At 25.9% G+C, this 27,541-nt stretch overlaps 2 protein-coding genes and 1 non-coding gene across 3 annotated transcripts; all 3 read left to right on the top strand.

Annotated features, from left to right (window-relative positions):
- Nucleotides 1-1,678: 1,678 nt before the first annotated feature.
- On the top strand, nucleotides 1,679-2,795 carry LOC115712121 (E3 ubiquitin-protein ligase RHA2B). Its single transcript, XM_030640356.2, has one exon. The coding sequence runs from the start codon at nucleotides 1,839-1,841 to the stop codon at nucleotides 2,391-2,393; it is 555 nt and encodes a 184-aa protein (XP_030496216.2). The 5' UTR covers nucleotides 1,679-1,838; the 3' UTR covers nucleotides 2,394-2,795.
- A 16,193-nt stretch (nucleotides 2,796-18,988) lies between these two features.
- TRNAN-GUU (transfer RNA asparagine (anticodon GUU)) lies at nucleotides 18,989-19,062 on the top strand. The gene has a single exon. It is a non-coding gene; the product is annotated as a tRNA-Asn (tRNA).
- A 4,561-nt stretch (nucleotides 19,063-23,623) lies between these two features.
- LOC115714521 (sugar transport protein 8) lies at nucleotides 23,624-26,342 on the top strand. Its single transcript, XM_030643251.2, has 4 exons — nucleotides 23,624-23,857; nucleotides 23,951-24,270; nucleotides 25,068-25,694; nucleotides 25,775-26,342. The coding sequence occupies exons 1-4, from the start codon at nucleotides 23,719-23,721 to the stop codon at nucleotides 26,204-26,206; spliced, it is 1,518 nt and encodes a 505-aa protein (XP_030499111.1). The 5' UTR covers nucleotides 23,624-23,718; the 3' UTR covers nucleotides 26,207-26,342.
- The last annotated feature ends 1,199 nt before the right edge of the window (nucleotides 26,343-27,541 follow it).

The raw sequence follows: 27,541 nt of genomic DNA on the forward strand, positions 1-27,541 counted from the left end.
ACACGTACCAAATTTAAACCCGAACTTTTGAACTCTTTAAATGTCTATGATTTGAACAAACAAAAATTTGAAGATATGAACAAAGAAAATGGACAAAAGTGAGTAAATACAAGTATACAAGATTCCAAGCTCCCTAAATCAACATTGGCCAAAGAGTGACATATAGAACAACAATGTATATAGGGACCCACAACACATGGGCTTCTTCATTGCTCATCACCCTTTCCATTGTGTTGTTGGCCCCCCCTCCTCCCTCAACACTCTCCTCTCTTCTCTAATAGTAATTAACAATTATTCTTTGAATTTCACACACAATAAATAAATAAAAAAATAAATAAATGAATGAATTATCTTTAAAGTAATAACTACAAAATTTGGAATTATGTGAATTTCATTATGTAAATAATTTAGTTTGGTAGTTGATACCCTTTATCATTACTCACCCGTTAAAAGTGCAAATATTAATTGTTTTATTGAAACTTGGATTGTATATGCTTTTTCTTTCACAAGTTAAAAACAAAATAGGGAGGGATTCAATCAATCTTTCAAATCTATTGTCAACAAACTTGTAGTTTTGGTAAGTTTAAAATTGTTATTTTGTAGTCATTTTTTTATAATAATTATTAAATTAAAATATTTATAATTTAATCTTTAGGTGTGGATTATTATGTTTGTTAAAAATTTTATTTTTAATCTTTAATAAGATATAAAATTTCACATTTTAATTTAATTTAAAGCTAATAAAGAATTAGAATTTGAAAAATAAACATAAAAGAATTAAATAAAAATTGTAATTCTACTTTAATAATAAATATATATATGTATAGAAAGAAGAATTCCAATTTTTTTTTTATTATTATTATTATAGCCAAGAGTCTAAAATATTACCTACCATATTATAAGTTTTCATAATTATCTAAGCCAAACAAACCCTTTAAGTTTAAACCATGTATTGTGTGATGTAGTGGTTATTTTTTCTTGGTTGCGTCAAAAATTCGAATCTTATCACAATTTTTTATTGGGAGGGATTACCGATCGCTCAATTAAAACATAATAAGGTATACGATTTCTATAGCTAACACATAATTAGAGTAAAGAAAAGATCTGCACCATGTGATCCTTTTTTATTGACCACCCAATTAAGACAGAATAAGATATAAAATCCCTATAGCTAACACATAACTTCTAAAATTGTCAAAACTACCAAAAAAATGGAGAAGAAATCTGCACCATATGACCTCTTTTAATCAATACACTATAACCAATTTTGCTTTTTACTCCTTAATATTTTACTATATAGACTAGCTTGTTGTGACAATACTATTTTTATTAAGATTAGAACTCTCAAAGTACATACGATCACTCAATTAAAACAGGAAAAAGTATAAAACTCCTATAATTAGCACACAGTTCTCGAATGATCAAAACTACCGATAAAAATAAAAAAAAATCTACACTACGTGATCCCTCTTTAATTAAGAAATAAAAAAAAAAAAACCCTTTTACTCAATACACTCAATACTACATACATAGTACTATGATTATATCTTACTCTTTAACCATTTTTGCCCTTTTACTCCTTCCTAATATTTTTCTTTATTCTTTTGTCCTTTTTTCTTTCTCTTTCCTATGTTTTATTATTAATATTATTATTATTATTTACTTCTCTCTCCGACCACACTTCCCATATAACTCCCTTCTTCCTCACAACACCATACTCCTTTACCTCTCTCTCTCTCTCTTCCTTCCTTTCTCTCTCTCTCTCTCTCTAAAAAAAAACCCATCTCATCTCATCTAATCTCAGTAGTTGAACACAATAGAGAAAAAAAAAATCAATTATGGGATTACAAAGCCAATTAAACGACGTGTCGTCTGATTCAATTCCTCTTCTTATGGTAGCTCTAATCGCCAGTTGCGTCAGCTACGTTCGTTCTTCAATCTTGGGCCTCGTTCATTTCTTGGGCCTTTCACGATTTGGGCCCAACCCAGTTGTTGTTGTTGTTGACGACGGTGGCTTATTACGAGCCGTCGGCTCAGGTCTCGCCGGTTTAATCGTCTTAGCTAATCAGCTCAACCTAAATCGCCTCAACTCTTATCCATACAATAATAATCACTCATCTCAAGCCGAAGCCGAAGCCGAAGCCGAAGCCGCCTTAAACTCCGATGATTGTGTGGTGTGCATGTCCACCTTAAGAGCTGGGGAACAGGTACGTAAGCTCTCGTGTCGCCACGTGTTCCACAAGAATTGCTTTGATGGTTGGCTTGAACATCTCAATTTCAATTGCCCTTTATGCCGTTCTCCTCTTCTTGATGCTCATTATGATGAGACCGTGTCTCTCACGCGCCAACGGCGCGTCGGTGCCGATCTCGTCTCTTGGTTTTCTCATCGGTAAATCCGACGGTCACGATCGTTCCATCCTCGCCAGCCGAGATTATAGATGTGCTGGTGTCTTTTTTTTTATTTTTTATTTTTACTTTTTTTTGGGTAGATTTACAATTTTACCACTTTTTTACGGCAGTTTTGAATGAGGGCTTTTTTTTCTTTGCCACTTTTTTTTTTTTTTTTTTCTAATTAACATTTTTTTTTTTGAAGAGCTTCTTATGGAGTTTCTTTTTTCAAACTGCTGTAAATTTTGTCCCTTTTTTTTTAATATATATATACAAAAATAAGAAAGAGGGATCTCTTTGTAAAAAAAATTGATAGTTAATTAGTTTTTGATATTAATTGTATTAGTTTATGTTTTGGTAATGGTAATTATGAGTTATAATAAATAATGAAAATTGATAAGTAAAAAGTGCTTATTGTTAGTTTTTTTCTTTCTTTTTGCCACGTATACAACAAGAAGTGACAAAAGTTTTTTTTTTTTTACGTATAAAAACTAAAAAAAAAAAAAGAAGAGAAAATTCTAGTTAGTTTTGATTTTGGGTATTTTAGAAAGAAAATAATTATTAGAAAGGTAAAAATGATGGAGATAAAGATAGAGATGTGTTTGGCTATGCAATTAAATCTCATGCCAAGTTGCAAACAAAACAACCATCATAACCACATAAGATAAGATGGTTGTACTATTTGAAAAATTTGGAAAGAAAAAAAAATTGAGTTTTTACTTTTGTTACTTATACATGTCAATTTAACCCCGTGGTTAAGATCTCTTTTATTATTTAGGTTTAATATAATAATTTACAAACAAAATATATTTATTAATGTTTTACATTAAAAAAAAAAGTATAGTTTGTTAATTAACTTTTTAGGAAACAAAAAACATGAGTTTCACTTTTGTTACAACATAGACTTGTCTATTTAACCTATGAGATAGGGTCATGCGATTATGTGCTGAGAATCTTATTTTGAAAAATTAAATTTTTTTTTTTCAATAATTTTGTAAAATACTACATTATAACAATGGTACAATAGTAATTCATTTTTAATCCAAAATTTATTAAGTAGCGTTTGGTTAAAGAGAATGTAATGAAATATAATAAAATTAGAATAATTTTTATTTTATTCTTTTGTTTAGTTGTATTTTAAAATACTGTAATTTTATTTATTTTATTTTAAAATGAAATGAAAGATCGTTCCAAAATTAGATGAAAAAAGATTTAATAATTTTTTTTATTAATTTTAAATTTAATTCTATTTATATTCTTATTCGCATTCTTATTTCTATATTTTTATTTCTTCTAACAAAACGCCATCTTGAAATTAAGATTGGCCCTAGTATGCAAGTTTCATAACTTCCACTTTCAATGCTCTGTGTATATTTTAATTTATTATTTAAGTATAAATAATATATAATATATGTATAATATAATAATTTATATACAAAATATATTTGTTAATGTTTTACATTAGAAGTGTAGTTTTTTTAATTTATTTTATTAATTTTATAAAAATTACATAAACATGTACATAATTACAATTTAGAGCTTCTATTATACAGCTTAATTCTTTCATCATCTTGTAATCTAAATTTAAATTTACAAGCCAAATAAAAGTAAAAATTAGAGGAATTACTTTTTCTTTTTAACATATATAATTATTAATGATGAATATAAAACAAATCAAAAGTAATAACATAAAATAAAACTCCATAAAAAAATCATTATTATTTCTTCTTCTTGTTCCTCCAAACTTTGGTTTATGCATTACCTAGCACTTTTATTATACAAAATACAAATTATAGTTACTAACCAAAGGTCTATATATGAAGCTTAGTAATTGACTCAAATTCGATAAATAGGTGTTTCATAAAATAATATATGTATTTTGTAGTCATATTTTTTTTTTTAATTTTGTTGATACATTTTATGCAAAATAATCTTTAACATTACTCTTTCCAAATTTTTTAACAAAAAAACAAAGAATTTATAAAATGTCATTATTCTCATTAATTACTATTGGATCTAGTCTAGGAATATAAAGAAAAAAAAAATGAAAGTTAATAATAATAATAATAATAATAATAATAATGTAGTGTTATGGGACCATGAATGAAGTGAAGTGAATAATAGTCTATTGTATAGTATTGTGTATCGTTTTCAATCTTAGTTGTTAGTAATAGTGGCTTTTGTACACTAATAAATTCCATGTTATGTTGCCCCTCCTTACACCCAACCTCTTTGTCTCATTCTCTTTCTATTTGAGAATAATAATATAAAATTTTTGAGTAATTAGCGGCGAAATTTTCTTTATGTTTAAATTTTTATATTTTTTGGTAGTAATATTTTTTTAAGTTTAATTTTATTTATAAATTTAACGTGTCTATTAAATTTCACGATTAAATGCTAACTAAGATTGTCACTTTAAACCCTTGTGTACACATGATACTAAAACCTCGAATCTAATGAAAATATACTACGTATATACAAGTATATCTAATGACAATTTAGTTAGCATTTAACAGTGAAATTTAATTAGCGCCACAAATTTGCAAATAAAAACAAACTTAAAATATATAGAGTTGTGTATAAAATTAAAATATAAAAAGATTTCGCTGCGAATTACCCTAAAATATTTGTATATGAATTTTAAGTTGTATACTATAATTTTCTTTTTTGACAAATTCTAAGTAATTTACAATATCAAAAATTAATTTCAAAACAACTTATTTTATGTGCATATAACACACTTTAAAACAACTTATTTAAAATTTTGAGCACTATAAAATATATCGATTTTCTCACAAATTTGTGAGATATAAATAAGTATAATCTATGCATGCCTTCATATAAATGAATTTAGATTGTTTACTTATCCATATCTTAAAAATACAAAATTAAATTATTTTGAAGCTTATTTTATACGCATGTAAAATTTATTATTTTTTTGAATGATCCTAAATACTAATATTATCATATAAAAATATTTAGATGCTAAAAATAGAAATACTCTAGGTCATATAACAATTTTTTTTATATAGTTCCCATTCATTACCTATGTTCTTTTTAAATATATATATCACTATCAATACATATCATTATATATTTGTATTATCAACATTATTATACTTATTCAAAAAAAAAAAAATCACTTTTATGATTATTATTTTGTTATTATTATATTGGGTGACTCATAAGCTGTAAAGGTAAGGACTTCTTGATCCAAAACATAGTCATTCACAAACCCCTCTAAACTGTTTTGGGCTTTGCTTAAATCTGTAAGGCCCATATTTTATATATTAAAGCCCAATAGTTATAGATGTCCAACTAGGGGTAAATTGAAAAATACCACTTTTATTAATCAATTAATCAAATTTACCTCTAATTTTATATTTATTTGAAACATACCTCTTTTTATATGTATTATATCCAAAATACTCTAACATAAGAGAGTCACATGGAGGGTATCTTGAAGTGACAGGGGCAAAATTAGTACAATGTTTAAAAAAAGAGGTAAAAATGATAGACTTTAAAAAAGAGAATAAAAATAAAAGAAGACAATATAAAAAGGGTATAGAGTGTAATTTCCTCGTCCAGCTACTATATCTTGGACCATAAGCCCACAAGATGTATAACGACCGTCTGTCTATCATTATAGTGAAATGTATTACTTTTCTTTTTCTAAAATTAAAAAGCAAAAAAAAAAAAAAAAGTTAAGATGAAAGGCAAATATTATAAGTAACAATCATATACAAGAATCACTTTTTTCTTCACAATTATAGCCCTTTTAGTAGAAGAGTTTAACCTCTAATTTGTTTTGTTTGACAATATATGTTGAGTTGTTTTAAGGACTTGTTAAGAATGATTACGTTGATAATTCTACATTTATAAATTACTCACTTTCTTTAATACTGTAAATTTGTTGGCAATATATTTACGCTAGTTGAAATCTATATCAATAAAATGTGATCCTTTTTTTACATTCAATTTTTTTTACTGATGTGGGATAATTACACTGAAATTTTTAACTTTTTTACTTTTATGTCGTAGGATGGAATTTTTTTCAAAAATAATGTATTTTTTTAAAAAAAATGCAGTGTAAGTTTTATGCTGTGTACTGTGTCAAGTTTTCACTGTTGTTCTACAGTTGTTTTTTAGTTGTTCCCCTGTTGTTTTTAGTTGTTCTGTTTTGTGTTCTACTGTTGTTTTATAAAAACATAGTATTTTTGAAAAAAATTATGTGTGACAGTATTTTTGTAAAATTAACTTAAATTCCAGTATTTTTGTAAGTTTCCAAAAAAAAAAATACCTTTTTACATTCTTGGCTAGTGTACTTGATGCCTAATTAGCAGGGTCGACCCTAATATTTCATGGGCTTAAAAAATGGCTTTGGGCAATAGGATGGGTTTAGGCATTATTGGGCCTATTTTCGCAATATTTACAAAATTACCACTTTTTTCTTTACATATTAATGTATAAAAATTTTGAGTCTTTAGACCTACCCGTTTTATAGCATGAACATGTCTTGGTGTTTGATCATTAGTCAACTTTAACTCTTTACCAAAAAGGCATGAGTACTTTTGTAATTATATTTTAGTTAATGAGACATTTATAAATATATATATATGAAATAAATATAGGGTGTATAGCTTGGAAGTGGACCTCCATTTTTAAATTTTTAGACCACTACATACTATTTCAACCAACTAAAGTAGGAGTAATTTTGGGGAAAAAAAACAGAAAAGGTTAGTTATACTTGCAACAATTCATTTAAGACTGATTAGACGTTTTCCAAATAAATTTAAATTTATTTTTAGGAGAGGAAAATTGATTTTTGATTGAGAAATAAATATTTATATAAAATTTTCACATTATCATATTAGAATTAGGAATAGCAATTCAGGTCATGACACGACAATACGATACGATTTCAATATAAATTATTGTAGGTTAAAATGGAACCCGAATGATACAATTATCATTTGGGTCGGGTTAGGATTAGCATATGTGACACGAAATTAATACGAATTGACCTATTTATATCTAATATATTATTAAAATTATTATTTTATAATTAAAGTATTATTAAATTTCATAGAAAAATATATAAATTAAAGAAAATTCTTTACAAAAATATAAGATAGATAATTTTTATTTGATATTTATTTTTTTATTGCATTAATAAGTTATAATAAATTATTTCTATAAAAGTTAAATATGCCATACCAATTATGTTGATCAATATGTATTGTAACATAAATAAAGTCGATACACAAACACGACAAGTCGACATGAGAACACGATAGGTCATGTTAGGATTGAAATTTCTGACACGAAATATATATATCGAGTTAGAGATGACCAATTAAATATGTCAATTTGCATAATGAATATGACACGACAACACGAATTACCATCCCTAATTAGAATACTCTGAAAGAAATTCAACGACATATTTGTAAATTAATTAAAGATTCATTAGTATACATCTGAGTTCTAAATTTCTTTTAATTATTTTAAATAATTAAAAATTCAATTCAAAACTTAAAACTCAGTGAAAATATTTACTCAAATTATTAATTAATTTATATATTTCGAACACATTTGTGTATATGATATTCGGCCAAATTGTTTCTTCTACAAAAGAAAAAGTGTAATTTGATACAAAATTTCTCTGTTTTTTTTTATTATTATTTTTCTTGAAGAAATACATAATAAGAGTTATTGAATTTTACGTATTTTAATTTAATAATTACAATAAAAAAAATTGATAACTAAAGCTGATTTTTTTTTCTTTTTTTTTTGGCAATTACAGTTTTCAATCAATAAAAAAAATCCAAAAAGTGTAGTAAAAAAGAAAAAGAGAATCCTATGAAATTTCTAACAACCCCAATCCTTGACTATTAATTTATATTAAAAATTAACAAAACGACAAAACAAAACAAAATAACATAATCATATAAAACAAAACAAGAATTACACAAATAAATAAATAAATAACAACACTAAACAATAACCAAAACAAAACATTTTCTTAATTTTTAATTTCATTAATTAAAAAAAACAAAAATTACAAGATATATTATAGAGTGTAAGCTATGCATGCCTGGTAATATTTGACCACGTATGCATCTCTTACATCCCATTCCCATGTATTAAAATAAAAAGGGGCATAAACTTAATAAAAATACAAAGACGAGGTTAAAAGAGTAATAAAAGCAAAATTAAAGGACTAAAATGTTAATAATAATAATAATAATATGATCGGACCGGTTACCCTCAATTCCCCTGGCGATGCAATAATTCCAAAATTAAAGGACGAAATTGCAAAGCCTGTTTTAGCTTTGGGTTTGTGTTTTGTTGTTTGCCATAATCTCAAGTATTTACAAAAGGGGTTCTGTCTCCGTCGCCGTCGCCGTCGCCGTCGCCGTTGCCGTCTTTGTCGTCTTCTTGGTTGGGTTGTTGGGGTTTGGTTTTTATGGTGAGGATGATCATGATTGTGTTGGAGGGTAAGTGTTTGTGAAAATGTCAAAGAGAGAAAATTAAATAAAGAAAGGAGAAAGGGAGTAAGTGATATGAAAGGGTTTTTAAAGAGTAGTAAGTAGTAAAGAGTAGTAGTTAGCTAGCTTTAGATATAATAGGATTTAAGGGTATATGAGTGTAGGGGGGGCTAAGACTAAGAGGGAGACATGATGGGTACTCATATATAAAGACATAAAATTGTAACCTTTTTTCTATTTTTTTTGGAAATTATTATATTATTATTATTTTATATATATATATGGTTGCTTCTATAACACACACTTTTAAAAGGTGTCTACCGATGTACTTCTTATCTGTTTCGATATTTGGAAGAATTTTTTAGTTTAATTTTTTTTTCATAAGTGTCTATGCTATAGTTATTTAAGATATGTTGTAAAATTTTAAAAATTTTGGAATAATTTATAATATAGAAAATAATATTCAAATAATTTATTTTTAGCGTATAACATAATGTTTAAACCTTATTTTTAGGGTGTTAAATTTTTTCAAATTTCTTAAAATTTTACAAGATGTCTTAAATAACTATAAAATATATCCCTATTAAAATGGTGTATATTATAGAATTTTCTTATATGTATTTATAAAAATTTACACTATTATTGAAAATAAGATTTACATAATCAATTGCACATGTAGATTTAAAAATAAAATTACATATGCGTGCAACTAATTATTTAAATTCTATTTTTAACGATGTGGATTTTTGAATTGTAATTTCTCTATATATAAAACCAAAAACACTTTATTTATAATAGAGATAATTAATGTCGTAAATTTTTCTAATATCAAAATAGAATCAAGAAATAGTAAAGGGTATGAGTACCTAGTATTTTTATGAGGTGTAATATTATTATTGGTAAAATTTAATATTGAATCTCATATAATTTAATAAAAATTATAGAGGTATTAGGCACGTTATTGCCTATAGCAATGCATATCAAATTATTATTAATGTAATTAAGTATCAGATCTCATATAACTCAAAAAAAAAATAATTTTTAATACATAACGTTAACTAATTATAAAACGTTACCTATAAAAAATACTGCACACTAATGCTGAATATAGCAATGCTCTTATTTTATTACCAAGAAATGCGAAAGGACACCAGTAGTGTTTAACACTCTCTTATGTGTTAGTATTGCTATTGGTCCAACTAAGTATCAGGTCCCATATAGTTTAATATAATAACTTTTAGAGAATATTGTTAGCCAATCGCAACGCGACATGTAGAGAAAGTATTAAACACTACTGGTACCTAATAACAATCCTTTTTATTACCCCATATAAAGAGTTGATTTTTGTTTTGGTTAAAAAGTGAAGTGTTGAAAATTGTTGGTCCAAGGTGAGAGAGAGAGAGAGAGAGAGAGAGAGAGAGGTAGTATTAGGGCATGTTTGTGGGGAATGCAAATAACTCCACTAACCCGTTTTCCAAGGCTCTTGGAATTTTCATATTTATATTCTCATGGAGTGGAAGAGATTAGAAGAAAAGCTAAGGTGGAGTTTTATGGGGTTACTTTGTCTATCTATCTCTATATATATATATCATATATGTATGTGAATGTGGCCATATTGTATGTATATATTGAATTTTGGCTTTGTTTTTTTTTTTAGTCTTATTCTGACTCTGGTGGAGCACTAATATTATATAAGGCTGTGTTTGTCATTTTCCTCTTCTTCTTTTTTCTTTTCTCACTAAGCTCAAGTCTCAAGACATAAGTTCTTATGACCAACTTTTTAGTTTTATTACCTTATTATTCAGAATTTGTGGAAGAAATTATAATGTGTCTTGTTGTAGTGAATGGTGGGGCATATATATTTTTATACGGTCTAACACCAAAGGTGGTGTTTTACTGATATTTTTATAAAGTTACTCTCTTAAATTATAAGATTTGATATTTAATTGTACTAATAATAATATAATATTAAGGAAGGTACTAAATACTATTAATATCAAAATATTGTTATTAAATATTAATAGTACCTAACATTTTTTATATGCGATATCTTATAATTAATTAACGATATTTTTTAAAAATTACTAAAATACATGAGATATACTATCTAATTAAGAATATAAAACCGAAAAAATACTAAACACTAACGTGGCGTTTGGTTGGAGGTAATGAAATGGAATGGAATGGAAAGGAAATAATTTTCATTCCATTCCTTTGTTTGGTTGCATTTTAAAGTATTGGAATGGCATTCCAATGGAATGCTCTTTTTACCATTTTGGTGGAATGACTATTCCATTTTAAAAAGGAATGAATGACCATTCCAATGTAACAAAAAAAAATTAATTATTTTTTTATCAATTTTTTTTATCCATTTTAAATTTTATTCCATTCCATTCCTATTCCCATTCCTATTCCTATATTAATATCTTTTAATATTTCTCTCTATATATATTTGCCTAGAATGTTGTGCATGATTATATGGATTTGTGGCTAAATTAAATTTGGCAATTGGGTTTGTATATGTGGTGATTGTGGAGGATGATTAAGCAATGAATCACTGTTTGATCAGAGTTCACAATATGGAAAAACTCAATAAAATCTCCTCAGATGCAAATTTCAATGATGCATGCAATGATGAAACATGATCACAAATAATAATAATTCATATCGATTTTTGTTCACGTAATGTTAAAAATGAAAATTGATAATTAAACTTATTTACACATGTATTCATTTTCATACATTTATATATGCTCCTCTTTAATATTGGTAATGGGTATATAATATTTTATGACATTTTTATTTGAGTACTCTTGGTGAATTTTTTCTTCATAATCTTATTTTATAAAATGCAGGCTCGTCTCTACCTTGAATATATAGGATTTTATTTTATTTAAAAATAAAAGAAAATTAAAATAAGTTTCTAAGCAAATTTTCTTGCCAATAAATTTTTTGAATCTTAAAAGAAAAAAAAAATTAAAAGACCCCTTGAATTATTATATAAAAATAAATTATTTTATTTATTTTAAAAATTCAAATAAAATAACGTCGAGTGTGTCTTAAAAATTATTTTGTCTTATCAAAACAAAAATATTGTACAAAATAATTAAAAATTAAAGCTATTTGACTAATTAGTTGATTATGGTATATGATCATGAGATGTTAACTATAATTAAATAAAAAAGCTTTTTTTTTGACAAATTTATTTAAGTAGAAAGGTAGTAATTGATTAATTTGGCCTGTTATAAAGGTTGAATAAATATGAATATTGCTCATCATGTAGGGACACTAATCACACTATCTAATTATCATCTTTATCTTCATTATGTAAAGTTAATTTGTATAATTTATTATTTTAATTACTTATTAATGTTACTTAGTCAAGAGTTGATATATATCAGTATCATCAAAACAGAAAAAATAAATAAATAAATAAAGTACAGAGAATAAGATCAAATATATCTTAGTATATACAGTATATATTCTTGGAGGAGATCTTTCAGAATATTTCTGAAGGTTTTTTTTTTTCTTTTGTTCTTAAAAAAAACAAAATATAATAATTGGATTCTCATATTATTAGCTCATCATTATACCCCAAGCCTTTTTTTTTCTGAAAAAAATAATCCATGCAAGCACTTCCAAAAGGCTATTATAATTACATTTTGAAATTTTAATTTCCACAAAAAGATAATATTCTAATAAAAGAAAAAAAAAATCTATATTTTGTTGCACAAATAATTAACCGTAGCCTTTTCTAAAATGCAATTTGCAATTATTTGAAGAAAATATTATTAATTGTATGTATTGAGTTTATATTTATAACATATCACAAAATATAAAATTTATTATTTTTATTTTTATTTTTTCAGTCTAACTTTTGAGTTGATAACTTAATAGTGAAAACTAAAATAAATAAATAAATAGAGAGAGCTACAATTCCATTAAAGTTTAAAACAAAAAGCAAAAGATAGTGCAATAATAAAGCTAATCACTCTATTTCTTGATATAACATAAGTCAGCGGTTTTAGGATTCTCTCTTTATCATCTTTTTGCTATTTAGTCTATTATTGCTTTATTATTATTTGTAGAGTATGTCTATATTACACTTCTTAAATTTAAAAGAAAAAAGAAAGTTTCGATAGATTTTTATTTATTTGGGTATTCAGAAGAATCTTTTAGTTTAATTTATTTTTACGATTACGAATGTTATATTTATTTATAGGACTAATTATAAATTTTTAAAAAATTCTAAATAATTTAAGTACTAAAAATAAAGTTTAAAGATTTCATTGCACACATGATTAATTTTTCTTATACATGTGGTAATTAACTGTTTTAATCTTATTTTCTATACATAAAATTGTTCGAAATTATAATCATGAAAAATAAATTAGATTAATTTTTTTTTTAAATACCGAAACAGATAATTACTTTACCCAAACACTCCTAAAATGGTGTGTTTTTGGTCAATCAATATCGAAACAGATAAATGATTTACCCGAACACCCTTAAAATAGTCTACTAAATAAATTTTTTATTTCTTATTTTATTTATTTTAAATAATAATAATAATAATAATAATTGAAAAATGTTTAAAAAGAGATTTTTAGATTGACCAAAGTAACCCATCTTTACCTTTTTCTTTCTTTTCTTTTTTCCCACCTGAAAAGTTGGTGGACGGTCTTGATCATTTGGTGCAGGTATTCCTTTTCAACTGATCTAAGCCCCTACAGCCGTTGATCTTGATCAACGGTTTAGATTGATTTGGGAGGCAATCATCTGTTTGAAGTTGACCTACACTATACTTTTGATGACGTGGCAACCATGATAGAGAGCAGTTTTGACAGGTGGGATCCATTGAGTGGAGTCTAGGGTTTGTTTTGTCTTCTTTCAAGAGATTCAATCCTAGCCGTCCAATCAGAACGTGCTTCTTGTTTTTCAGCCGCTTATTTTATCACGTCATCATTACGTCACGTTCTTGTCATTTTTTTTCTTCTTCTTTTTCTTGTCTAATTTAGTCCTCAATTTTTATTAAATTAACCAATTTTATTTCATTTTTTTTGCTCTAATATTACCATTTTATTTCACTCTTGTAACACATTACTATGTAAACATGCATAATTTTGAATAGGTGGAAAAAAAATAATAGAGTTTCATTTCAAAAAGAAAAAAAAAATAAAATAATAGAGTTTATGTCATGATAATAATAAACTAATAGAGACCAACTAAAATAAGTTAGAGGAAGAAAAAAAAATCTCAACTTTTGACCTTAATTAATTTCTAATAAAACCAATAATTTAAGGTAAAATTGGTAAAATTAAGGGTGGTTAGGGTGTGATTTGATTAATTTTGACCCTTTGGAAACTAATAAAATGACTTATGGAGTTTGAAATTGAAACACTATATAAACATGTTCCATGAAAACTTAAATACCAAATAAAGTGAAAAGCATTATCTTGCTCTTGTCAACTAACCAATTAAAGCAAAAAACTGCATTATAGGAAAATTTACTATTTGTTATTTGTACTAATTATTAAAGTGGTCTATATTGGGAAAATATCTAGTTAACAAATATTTGGAAATTATGATCCAATTTTGAAGTTGGACAAAAAAAGTCATTTGCATGAAGAACAATATGAGTTTTTTCATCGTGTTTTGTCTTTACTTACACGTTTATTGGAAAAGCTTCTCACAACATCTAAGATTGTTCTAAATAAAATCACACTTAATTTTAGAGTTTTCAAATGATGGACTACTGAAAAAAAGATACATCTTGTTAGCATAAGAAATACACATCAATCCATTTAAACCAACTTTCTACGAGCTATGTGAAATTGTACAACTTACTTATTCTTTTTCTTTACAAATTACGAGACTCTGACTATTATATATATTGTATGTTTTTTTAAAATTTAGTAAAAAAAAAACTATTCAATTAGAATCGAATAAAATTGATTTGTGTTAGATCTTTCATTGCTAAATTGAAAAACTAGGTATATTTAGTAAATTATGTTTTTAAGTCAAACTTATAACACTTTTTCATTTTCAGCATCAATGATTTACAAAATCTTAATTTCAATAAAGTTAAGGTCATTGCTGACGGAACTGTTAATTACCTTAATATTTTTTTCACAGTTTCTTTTATCCCCCTCCTCTTAATTTATAATTCCTCCCTCTGTATGTGAAAATCAAGGTGGTGGTCTTCGGGTTAAGTTTGTTGATACGATGCGTAATTATTGTCATTGTCAGAATAGTTTATAAACGTTAAAAAGATTATCAATTTTCTAATGAGAGAAAAAAGAAAATGCATGAGAGAATTATAGAAGTATCTTTGCAAACATGGTACCCTAACCCTTTTGGTGCATAGAAATTCAAAGGCTAATTATGATTTTTGCTCTTGAATTTGTAAGGCTGTTAAAAATATTTCTTAAACTATTGTAATTGTTGTATTTAAGGATTTTTCTTCAATTTTAGTAAGAAAAGTCTAACATGGTTGAAAATTTAGGAGTATGATTTAGTACATGACAAAGTTCGAGTGATATAATTTAGTAAATATTAAAGTATGAGAAACATGATTTAGTACATAAACAATTAACGAATTAGTAAATTTGAATAAAATTAAACAAAAGTCTTCAATCCAATAAGTTTAATAGTTCGAGAAATATTTTTTACGAAAAAAAATTTATGAGATATAATTTAGTACATGTTAAAATTTAGGAGATAAGAATCTTAATCAACTAAATTCAAATACCTATATTTGGAAAATGAAAGAAAAAATAAATATGACACGTGTGAAGTAATTAACTATAAAAAACCTCAATGATTGGATACTCAAGAAGATGAAGAAATGATAGTATTTTTGAGTAGAATAGTGGAGTTAGTACTATAGTGAGGAAATGTGTAAAAGTTGTGTAGGGTGATTTGGGGGACAAGAAGCGGCGCGTGAGGCCTAACTACGATAGCTCAGCCGGCACAAAGTGGGACCCACACACTTACACCATTTCATCTCAACCCTTCTTTCATATTCATTCAATTCAAAACAAAACACTTTCTCACACTTTCTTTCTTTATTTGTTTTGCAAATATTATTGGTTGAATTTTTTATTTTATAAAATAATAATTTAAATATTGTAATTTTTTAAAATAAAGTGTCCAATTTATTATTTTATAAATACTTATAATTTTTTTTTTAAAAAAAAGGAAGAGTTGACCGTGTTAAAAAATAGTTTTTTTATTTTTATACTTCAAAATAATTTTCTTCGTATTTTTATGAAATTCTATATAAAAACTCCTATTACAACTAGCACTACAACCTAAATTACAATAAAAAATCGTATAGAAACCCCTATTGCAACTAGTGCTGCAACCACTTTAGAAACTCACACCGTAAATTTGAAAAAAAAAAAAAGTTAAAAAAGTAGTATATAGGTAATTCTCCTAAAAAATAATATTCAAATACTTTATTGGATGCATGACTGATTTTTATACGCGAGGTGAGTAACTATTTAAATTTTACTTTCAGTACTATAAACTATTTAAATTTTCACAAATAATCTATATGACTTAACTACAATGTTAGAACTCTCCTTAAATATCAAAACAGATAAAAAATGTACCAAAACACTAACTCTAAAGAGTGTACTATAAACACTCTTTTGGTTTGGTTGGTTGCCCTTAATTATACGGCGCCTATAGCCTCCTATATTAGTACACATACACATACAACAATACAAACAAATATTTTGATATTACACACATAAAAATATATATATATATAGGCATTGCTATTAGGTACCATTGGTGTCTAGTACTTTCTCGACATGTCGCGTTGCGATTGGTTAACGATACTCCCTAAAAGCTATTATATTAAATTATATGAGATCCGATACTTACTTATACCAATAGCGATATTGACACATAAGAGGGTGCTAGACACCAGTAGTGCACTTTAGCATTTCTCATATAAACATATATATATATATGCACTCAAACCCAAAAAAAATTATGTGTATATTCATTCATTCAACCATTTATTCAAACTTGAAAAAAGTGAAAGAAAGAAAGTAAGTAAAAGATGGAAAAGTGTGTCTTCATTCTGCACGCCTTGGCATTGGATCCCGTTTTTTCATCCTCATTTTTCTTAAAGTTCCCATTCCTCACTTTTATTGTATTTTAACCTTCTTCTCCACATTGCATTTATTTATGTCTATATTAATGTAAAGAAACACACTCAAACTTTATATACTATATTTATATGTGTATTCAATCCTATCACACTCAAATTTAATTTTGATTTTAATGTCGACATTAATCATATATTATTGTATGTAAAAAAATATGTGTAATTTATAAAAATGTATATCGAGTATAAAATGTATGTAATTTATAGAGGTACATATCAGGTGAGTTTTGCTGAATTTTGAGTGTAACAATTTCAGAACTGGAACATGACCCGTATTGAGTTGAGCCCAAATCTGTCTAGTATTTTTCAAAACCTAATTTTCACAAGTTTTGTTGGTTCGAGTCAGTTGAATTTACCGAGTGAGTGAGTTTCTGGGTGAAAATGTTCACTCCTAGTAATTTAAAGTTAATATCATTATGAGTAGTATTCCACTATTAATATAAGTAAATATCGAATTTTAAATGTTTTAATTTAATAATTAGTGTAAAAAATTATTAACAATTCTTAAGGAGTGTGGACATCATTAATGTCTAAAAGAATGCTTATAATAAGCATAAATTTGTTTAGGATAAATTTTTATAATGTGAGCAAACTAATTTGATAAATTGAATATTAATATTCTCTAATCTCTAATAACATACTCATACACACATAAACAACTTCTTCAATCTTACAAATTAAAATGTGTAGTTATATAGAAGAATATTACTCTTCAATATAATATGTATAGCAAGGAATAATATTATTCTTTTAATTATTAATTATTGAATCATTTATTCTTCTTAAAATCATGAAGATATCTTCAAAAATGGAATGTCGGCCACTTTGAACAAAGGAAAAATATGGATTATTGCTAAGCTTAAAAGAGACATAAATAGATTTTATAATTATGTTATGTGTTTGACATATTGATCCAATTAATATTAAAATTCATAATAAATTGGGATAATTAGAATCATAGCCTCTTTTTGTCTTTAAAAAGTTACTTGGTGGATTTTTGATCATGAAGATCCATTTATGTAAATGTGACAATGGATTTGTTTGACTTTTTGGTTTGAATTTATAGTAAAGTTTGATATTATTATTTTTCACTCAAACATCATCATTGCACAACATGCAACATTCCACTTCTTATATATAGTTTCTTCCATTAATTTTTAAAGGAATAATTTTATTGTTATTAAATATAGAAAAGGATTAGTTAATTTATTAATTTAGGTTTTTTTTTGAAAAAGAAAGTTTTACATAATTATTTTGATTAAGATTAAGATTCATGATTTGCACATATAGTTGACAACATGGATTGAAATTAATTGGGCCTAGGTAGCAACAAAATTATTGGGTCATTTTAAAAAAAATTGTAGTATTTTCAAAAATTACTATTAAAAGTGTGTATTTTTAAAATAATTTTTTGGAAGGAAATTTTCAAAAAATTTATCTTTTTATATTTTTTTTACAATTTTATGACCTAAAAATAATTGGGTCATTTAACGGTCACGTATCTATAAAAGTTCAAAAAATACAACTTAACTATTATTTTCACAAAAAATTAAACTTAGGTATTATTTACAATCGAAAGTTAAACTTAAGTATTATTACTGCCAAATTCAACTATAATCTCAATAGTTCAAGGAGACATTTTAAAGGTTAAAAAAATTCAAGAACCCTAATTTAGTATATGTCAAAATTTAGTCCATAAATTGAATGAAGTTGGATAAAAGTTGAATCTTAAACTCAATGAAGGGGCAGAAAATTAGTAAAATTGAATGAAGTCAACAGTTCAAGGAGAATTTTAACGGTCAGAAAATTTTAGGGATCATGATTTTGTATATATCAAAATTTATGGGGTAAAAGTCTCAATTAGGCTAGTCTTAATGATTCAAATTATTAATATTTTTATATTAACTTAAGAAAACAAGACACAAAAGCTGGAATAGCTCAGCTGGTTAGAGCGTGTGGCTGTTAACCACAAGGTCGGAGGTTCGAACCCTCCTTCTAGCGAATTTTCTTTTTCTAATATTTCATTAAGTTCCATTTTAATTAATCAAAATTAATTTTAATAAAACTAATAAAAAATTATTTTGAAATATTAATTAATCATTTTAAAACTTATTTTTTTAGAAAATTTTAACCAAAATCATACATTATCGCTTTGACGAAACAGTGCATATCAGTCGGTACATTATGCTTTTTTTTAATACCTAGAAATTTATTATCTTTTTCACAAAAATAGTGTTTTTTTTTTTTGTGAAAATTAGCGTTTATAGATTATAATAAAAGTTAGACCTCATGGTCTTTTTAAAGGATAGTTTCTGGTATAGAAGAGAGATCAAGAATGCAAGTAACATCTTTTTTTTTCTAAATTTTTTTAACTAAAATCATACATTATCGCTTTGACGAAACAACCTGTCCATAACAGTCAGTACATTATGCTTTTTTTTTTAAACCTAGAAATTTATTATAACTTTTTCACAAAATTATTTATTTTTTCTTTTTTTTTTAATCAACAAATGTGAATATTAATTATTAATTAAATCTAATAAGGTTTTTTTTGAAAAGATTAAAATAAAAGTTAGACCTCGTGGTCATTACAAATGATAGTTTCTGATATAGAAAAGAGATCAATCATGTCAATAACCTTTTTTTTTCTAATAAATTTTAACTAAAATCATACATTATCGCTTTGACGAAACAACCTGTCCCTAACAATTGGTATATTATGCTTTTTTTTAATACTTAGAAATTTATAATAACTTTTTCTTCACAAAAATAATTTTTTTTTCTCATTAATTTTTATCAACAAACATGAATATTAATTATTAATTAAATATTTTTTTTTTTTGAAAATTAGCGTTTATAGATTAAAATAAATATTAGACCTCATGGTCATTACAAATGATAGTTTTTTTGGTATAGAAAAGAGATCAACCATGTCAGTAACATTGTTAGTTATGTACATTTAACTAAGTTATGGACTGCAAAATTACAATCTCTAATAAGTTGATACTTGGTATATATGACTTGATTCGTCACTCTATTTCATTTTTCATTATCTTTATTTATTATAAGATATGATTTCAATTATTTAATATGAAATAAGCTCTTATTTTACATATATTTTATATGTAAAAAAATACACATATTTTACCCGATAACCAAATTTCAAAACCATGAAAAATACATTTTTAAAATTGTCTTCAACAAAACCTATCACGTTGTTATAAACAAAACCTATCAGTTATCTATTTTTATTAAAAAATCGGAATAGGAATAGGAATAAGAATAAGAATAGGAATAGGAATGGTAATAAGAATAGGAATGGTAATGGAATGGAATAGGATTAGGTTGTTTGGTTAGATTTATGAAATCAATAATTGAATACAATTCTTATGTTTGGTTGACTATATAATGGAATGGAATGGAATAAATTAATTTTGAACAAAAATACTATTTTTTTAAAAACATGATTAAAAAATTAAATTAAATATATTTAACTTATATATATATTTTTAAAAAAATTGATATATATTTTTTTTTTAAAAAAAAACTAATATGTATTAAAAAAAACAAAAATTTAGAAAATCTAGGAAAAGATCACATCCATGCATTGTGGCCTATAACGTTAAGTTGACTCTCATCAACAAAAAATTAATTAATATAATAAATACTTTTATTTTTCATTTTTATTTTTAAATTAATTATTTCTTTATTATTATTTTTTTTCTTCTCCCAAAAAAAATATAATCATAAAGATAAATAATTTCTCCCATTACTAATTATTTTTATTTATTTATTATTATTTTTTTTTACTTCTTCTCTTTCATTACCAAAACCCTTGATCTTGGTGGTCGGAATGGTAGTGAAACTCCTCTTCACCGCCATTATCTCCGGCTGGAGTTTGACTTGAGTAGACCCATATGATCCGATTTGGGGTTTTTCCTGGAAACCCACTTTCTTGAAGAAGAGGAAGAAGAAGAAGGTGAGTGTGTTGTGGTAGTGAAACTTGAATTAGGGTTTTGAGAGGGAGAAGAATCGGGTATATACGAAAATGTATAAAAACTAGCTTCAAGAGCAATTCCACCAAATAAAAAATAGAATAGCAATTCCATTAGTTTGGGGAATAGCATTACTATGCAATTCTTTTCTAAAATTGTTATTTTCCAACCAAACAAAATAATTAAATTAGGGTCATTAGTATTCAATTCCATTCCTTTTTGGCCTATTACCTCCAACCAAACCGCCCTAAATAAATAATTAATATTCAATTTAAAGGATTTTTATTAAATAAAGATAAATATAATTAGTAACAAACACAGTAATTTTCTCCTTTTTATTCATTTTTTTTACTAGAATCATTTATGGTAAGTATGATGGATTTCCTTTTAATTTTTATATAGTACTATATTTGGTTTCTTTTTTAGAAAAAACTAATGTGGGACTTGATTTTGTGTCTTTCATTTTTTGTAATGCATTTTTAAGTCATATACATACGACTAATTTGGCACTATATATTGTGGTTTTTTTTAGTGTATCATAATAGTATTTTACAATCAATTAAATAATTAATAGCGTAAAGGTCTAAGTTAGAACCCATGGTTTTTTCTTTTTTTTCATCTCTCCCCTCACCATTAGTGGCTTTATATATTGTGGTATTTAAATAATATCAACAGCAATTCAATAAATATTGTGTTTATTTATATTGTTTATAAAATTTTGGGTTTTTTATCCTATATTAACCATATTAAAATTTAGGATAGAAAGTATTTTAGGCCAAAATATGAGAGATACCTATCAAGTATACATTTATACTTAGTTTCTATTTTTTTTTTGTTTAACACTTCCTTAAATCTCAAATGAAGATTAATATGATATCCTTGTTTGGTAGCGTCATTCAAGATTGTAAAATGATACTTGCATCTCTTAATAATATTGTTGTGTCTTTTGTTAAGCGATCAGCTAACGTAGTGTTTCATAAATTTATTAGAGCTGCTAGATTATATTCTGATCGTACTTTCAGTTTGGAGACTGTTCCAACTGAGTTGCTACCTTGTTTGGTAGCTGATGTGAGGGTATAATATCAATAAAAGATGAAATTTCCATTCAAAAAAATTCAAATGAAGAAGAAAAAAATTAATAATATAATTTTCATATTTAGATTTAATTTCGATTTATAATAATTTTGATCATTTTATGTCTTTTTAGATTTTTATAATTATCGCTATTGAAGAATTCAATATTTATATATATATGACTCAGATCACAATTACATATTTATTAGCTAGAATATATATTTTTGAAGATATGATATAATGATTAATGTTAAATTCAATTTGAGATATATTTGGGATATATAATATTATTAATGGTGTTCTCTTTTTAAAATGGATCGAGCTTGGGATGAAAATAATAAGATATTATTAAGGGCCTTTTCAATGAGAGGGATCATGTGTTGATTAAAAGTGTTTAACTGAGTAATAATGTTGAGGAAAATTGTTGGTTTTGGTGGAAGGAAGTTGTTGCAATGATTTGTTGGTGTATTTAGAACGTTTGTACGGACTTTAGAGATAGTAAGATCGGCAAGAAATTTGGTAACTAAGTTGTGATAATTTAGTAAGCTTAATGTTGATGCTACTATATTCGAAGATGAGATTAAGTTTGGGGTCGGGTGTGTTGCTTGAGATCATGAGTTAAGGCTGGTGCAATGTGATTGTAGAGTCTGATAGTCTTGTGAGTGTTCAAGCATTATCTAGCACAGTTCATATGGTCTCTCAATTTAGTTTTTTGGTTGAAGATTCTCGTTTATTATTATTCGAATTGTCCAATATTTCTTTACGTTTTGTTAAGTAATGTGCTAAGAGTCATTATATTTTTATATATTTTTTTCTCGTATTGTATTGTGGTATGCAGTAGAAATTACAAAATAATAATTTTCATTAAAATAATATATAGAATTTAGTGACTCTTTTTGAAATTTTCGAACCCTCCTTCTAGTGAATTTTATTTTTTAATATTACATTACATTATCGCCTTGAGTTGACGAAACAGCCGATTCATATGCTTTTTTTTATTAATAAAATTTATTATAATTTTTTCACAAAAATAGTTTTTTTTTTTATTTTTATCAACAAATATGAATATTAATTAAATCTAATAAGTTGGTAGTTAGCATATATGACTTGAATTTTCACTCTGTTTCAATTTTCATTTTTCACTATCTTTCTCCGTATTCAATTTTGCCAATTTTATTATTTATTATTATTTATTATAAGATATGATATTTCAATTATTTATTAAATATGAAATAAGCTCCAACCACAACTTTCTTATTCTACATATATTTTATATCTAAAAAATAGACACATATTTTTCACCCTATAACCGAATTTCATTAATAAAAACCGAATAATCATCACCTGAAAAATCGAATAAATTTAAACTAAACAGATAATTTATATAAATAAGGATAAATATAATTAATAACTGAATAGAGGAATTTTCTCTCCCAAATAACAGTATTTTCTTAGGATAAATATAGGCGTATACCAAATCCCATCCTCATCGCATTCATTCATTCACAGTTTAGTTTCATTTTTTTTTTACTGAGTTAATAATCGAAAGCAATCGAAAGCATTCATTCATTTTTTTCTTACTGTAAGTATGACGGGGGCAGTGATGGTTGAGTCCGGCGGTAGCAGCGGCGGTGACTTTCCCGCAAAACTTACGAAACAAGTGATCGTGTGCAGCATAATCGCTGCATGCGGCGGCCTGATGTTCGGCTATGACATCGGCATTTCGGGTATTAAAATTATTAATATCATTAATTAAGTGGTCTGTTTATCCTGATTGTATTCGAAATTTAAATATAATTTATTTTTGTTTGATTTATTAGGTGGGGTGACATCGATGGACGATTTTTTAATTAAATTTTTTCCAATCGTGTATGCTAAAAAGCACGAAGTGAAAGAAAATAACTATTGCAAATACGATAATCAGTATTTGCAATTGTTCACTTCGTCGCTTTATTTAGCGGCCATTTTGGCTTCTTTTATAGCTTCGATAACTTGTAAGGCTTTCGGGCGAAAGGTGACCATTCAAGCTGCGTCGGTGTTCTTCGTCACCGGTTCGGTTTTGAATGCGGCTGCCAAAGATCTCGGAATGTTGATTGCTGGAAGGATTTGTCTCGGAATCGGTGTTGGATTTGGCAATCAGGTAATTTATTATACCATTTAATTTTTCATATCAATAATGATATTCATTAATGTTGTTATATATTTTTATTTATTATAATGATATTTTGTTATATTATATATGGTTAGGTCGGAAAAAAAAATCATATTTTTTTTATATGAGGATTGAAAAAATATTTTTTTATAATTCATTAAATTTCAGGATCGGATCTTATATATAGTGAACCCGGTTGTTTATATTTATTTTTTAAATTAAAAATAATTTTATTTATATAATATGATTTTTAATTTATATTCTTCGGTAAATAGAATTATACATTCATATTTTTGTGTGAACTATAATATGATATTACGTTTAAAATTAATGTGTTCATACTAATTAATCTGAACAAATTTTACATCATTGATTAATTATTGTTGTTATATATATATGTTTATTTATTATATCTTATTATAATTTTGTTATATTTATAATAATTTTTATTGGGATATTTTGCGACTGAATAGTTAATCTGTAATTTGTTTATTTTCTTTTTTTTTTAATTATTTTAAAAAAGGTAATTATATATATTAATTATATAGTGAATTCGTTTAATGTTGTTTTTATTTTTATTTATTTTTTAATTAAAAATATATACGTATATTATACTTTTCAATTTATATATATTCTTCAGTAAATGGAACTTATTAATGTTGTTATATATTCATATTTTGTGTGAATTATAATATGATATTCTTCATAATAATTTTTTTTTTATAATTTTTTTGGTTCAACATAATATGAGTCTTATTTTACATTTTTTTTATAATATTTTTCAGGCAGTTCCACTATTTATATCTGAAATTGCACCAACAAGATATCGAGGAGCTCTCAACATCTGTTTTCAATTATTAATTACAGTTGGAATTTTGTTGGCCAATTTCGTAAATTATGGTACATCACGAATCCATCCATACGGATGGAGAATCTCATTGGGAGGAGCTGGAGTCCCCGCTCTAATATTATTGGTGGGATCTTTACTGATTGTAGAGACCCCAACCAGTCTTATCGAGCGAGGTCACATTGAAGAAGGTTTAAAAATTTTAAGAAAAATTCGAGGAGTGGAAGATGTTCAAAAAGAATATGAAATGATCACACATGCCACTGAATTAGCTTCTCAAGAGAAGCATTCTTATAGAAAACTAATGCATCGTTCCAACAGACCTCAACTTTTGGTAACCGTGGCCCTGCAAATTTTTCAACAATTCACAGGAATTAACGTAATCATGTTTTATGCTCCTGTACTATTTCAAACCATCGGTTTCGGGAGTGATGCATCCCTTTTGTCATCGGCAGTCACAGGTAGTGTGAATGTAGCATCAACTTTTGTTGCAAATATTATTGTTGATAAGGCCGGAAGAAAGAGTTTACTGATTGAAGCAGCTGTTCAAATGTTCATTGCACAGGTAAATTCGATAACATTTATTTATTTTAATTTAATATATAATATGAAAAATATTAACTAAAATTATTTATATATTTGCAGTCTATAATGGGCGGTATACTCGCAAAATATTTAACAGCTACAAGTACAATGCCGGATAAATACGCATGGATAGTATTAATCTTAATTTGTATTTTTGTATCTGGATTTGCATGGTCATGGGGTCCTCTTGGATGGTTGATTCCAAGTGAAATATTCCCATTGGAGGTTCGAAATGCAGGATTCTTCTTTGCGGTGTCCACGAACATGTTGTTTACTTTTCTTATCGCTCAAGCTTTCTTAACTATGTTGTGCCATATGCAATCGGGAATATTCTTCTTTTTTGCCGCTTGGGTTCTCGTTATGTTCTTGTTTGCCATTTTTCTTCTGCCGGAAACGAAAGGAATTCCAATTGATGAAATGGTTGACAGGGTATGGAAGAAGCATTGGTATTGGAAGAAATATTACAATGATGAACAAGCGGCAACAAAATAATTTATTTAGTTTTTTTGTAGTTAACTTATTTAGTTTTTAGTTTGGTGTTTTTTCTGGATTGAATTTTGAATTTTGAATTTTTGGATTAATTTTGGAATTTTGGTTCAATATTTTAGGAAAACAATTTTGGTTTAAATTTTAGTATTTTTTATGGGTTTCCTTCTAATTTTTATATAGTATTATATTTGTGTTTTTCTCAAAAAAAAACTAATGTGGGACTTGATTTTGGCACTATATATTGTGCTATTAAACTAATAGTAACAACAATTCAATAAGTATTGTGTTTATTTATATTGTATATAAAATTTTGGGTTTATTTATCCTATATTAAAATTTAGGATAGAAAGTATTGTGCTATCGAGCATATGCATTTATACTTTAGTTTCTGTTTTTTTTTTTATTTTTGTTCAACACTCCTTAAATCTCAAATGAAGAAACAATTAATTAATTTTCAAATTTAGATTTAATTTCGATTTATAATAATTTTGATCATTTTATGTTTTTTCTTAAAGATTTTTATAGTTATTGCCATTGAAGAATCCAATATTTATATAATGTTAATTTGTATCATTTGCTAGAAAAAATTGTTGGTTTTGGTAGAATGAAGTTGTTGCAATGATTTGTTGGTCTTTAGATTTTGCTCAAAAACACAAAAATAATTCTTTCCTAAGTTGTGATAATTTAGTAATTAGTTTAATTTAGTAATTTAGTAATTCTTTCAAGATAAGAGTAAATTTGGGGTTGGGTGTGTTGCTCAAGATCACATTGGGGTTGTTTTGGGTGTTATGTGGTTGACCCGATTATGGCTGAGAGAATGGGAATTAAGGAACCATTGAGTTGGATCATGGGTCGTGGCTGGTGCAATGTGATTGTAGAGTTCGATAGTCTTGTGAGTTTTCAAGCGATATCGAGAACAATTTGTATGGTCTCTCAATTTAGTTTTTAGGTTGAAGATCATCGTTTATTTTTATCTGAGTTGTTTATTATTTCTTTACGTTTTGTTAAACGCTCTATTAATGGTGTTGCTTATTATATTGCAAAAATATCTCATTATCATTCCCGGTGTAATTTGGATTTAGATGATATCATGTAATTTAATTTTTTAAAAAAGTACACAAAATTAAAAATGGTATATCTAGATATAAAAAGTAGCAATTATATATAAATTTCAATTGTTTTATTTTACATAATTACATAAAAAAATATTATTATATAGTAACCAAAATTTATATTCTTTGGTAAATAGAATTATACATTCATATTTTTGTGTGAACTATAATATGATATTACGTTTAAAATTAATGTGTTCATCATACTAATTAATCTGATTTGGAA

Source organism: Cannabis sativa, chromosome 4 (genome assembly GCF_029168945.1).
Source record: "Cannabis sativa cultivar Pink pepper isolate KNU-18-1 chromosome 4, ASM2916894v1, whole genome shotgun sequence".
In the NCBI taxonomy this organism is placed as follows: domain Eukaryota; kingdom Viridiplantae; phylum Streptophyta; class Magnoliopsida; order Rosales; family Cannabaceae; genus Cannabis; species Cannabis sativa.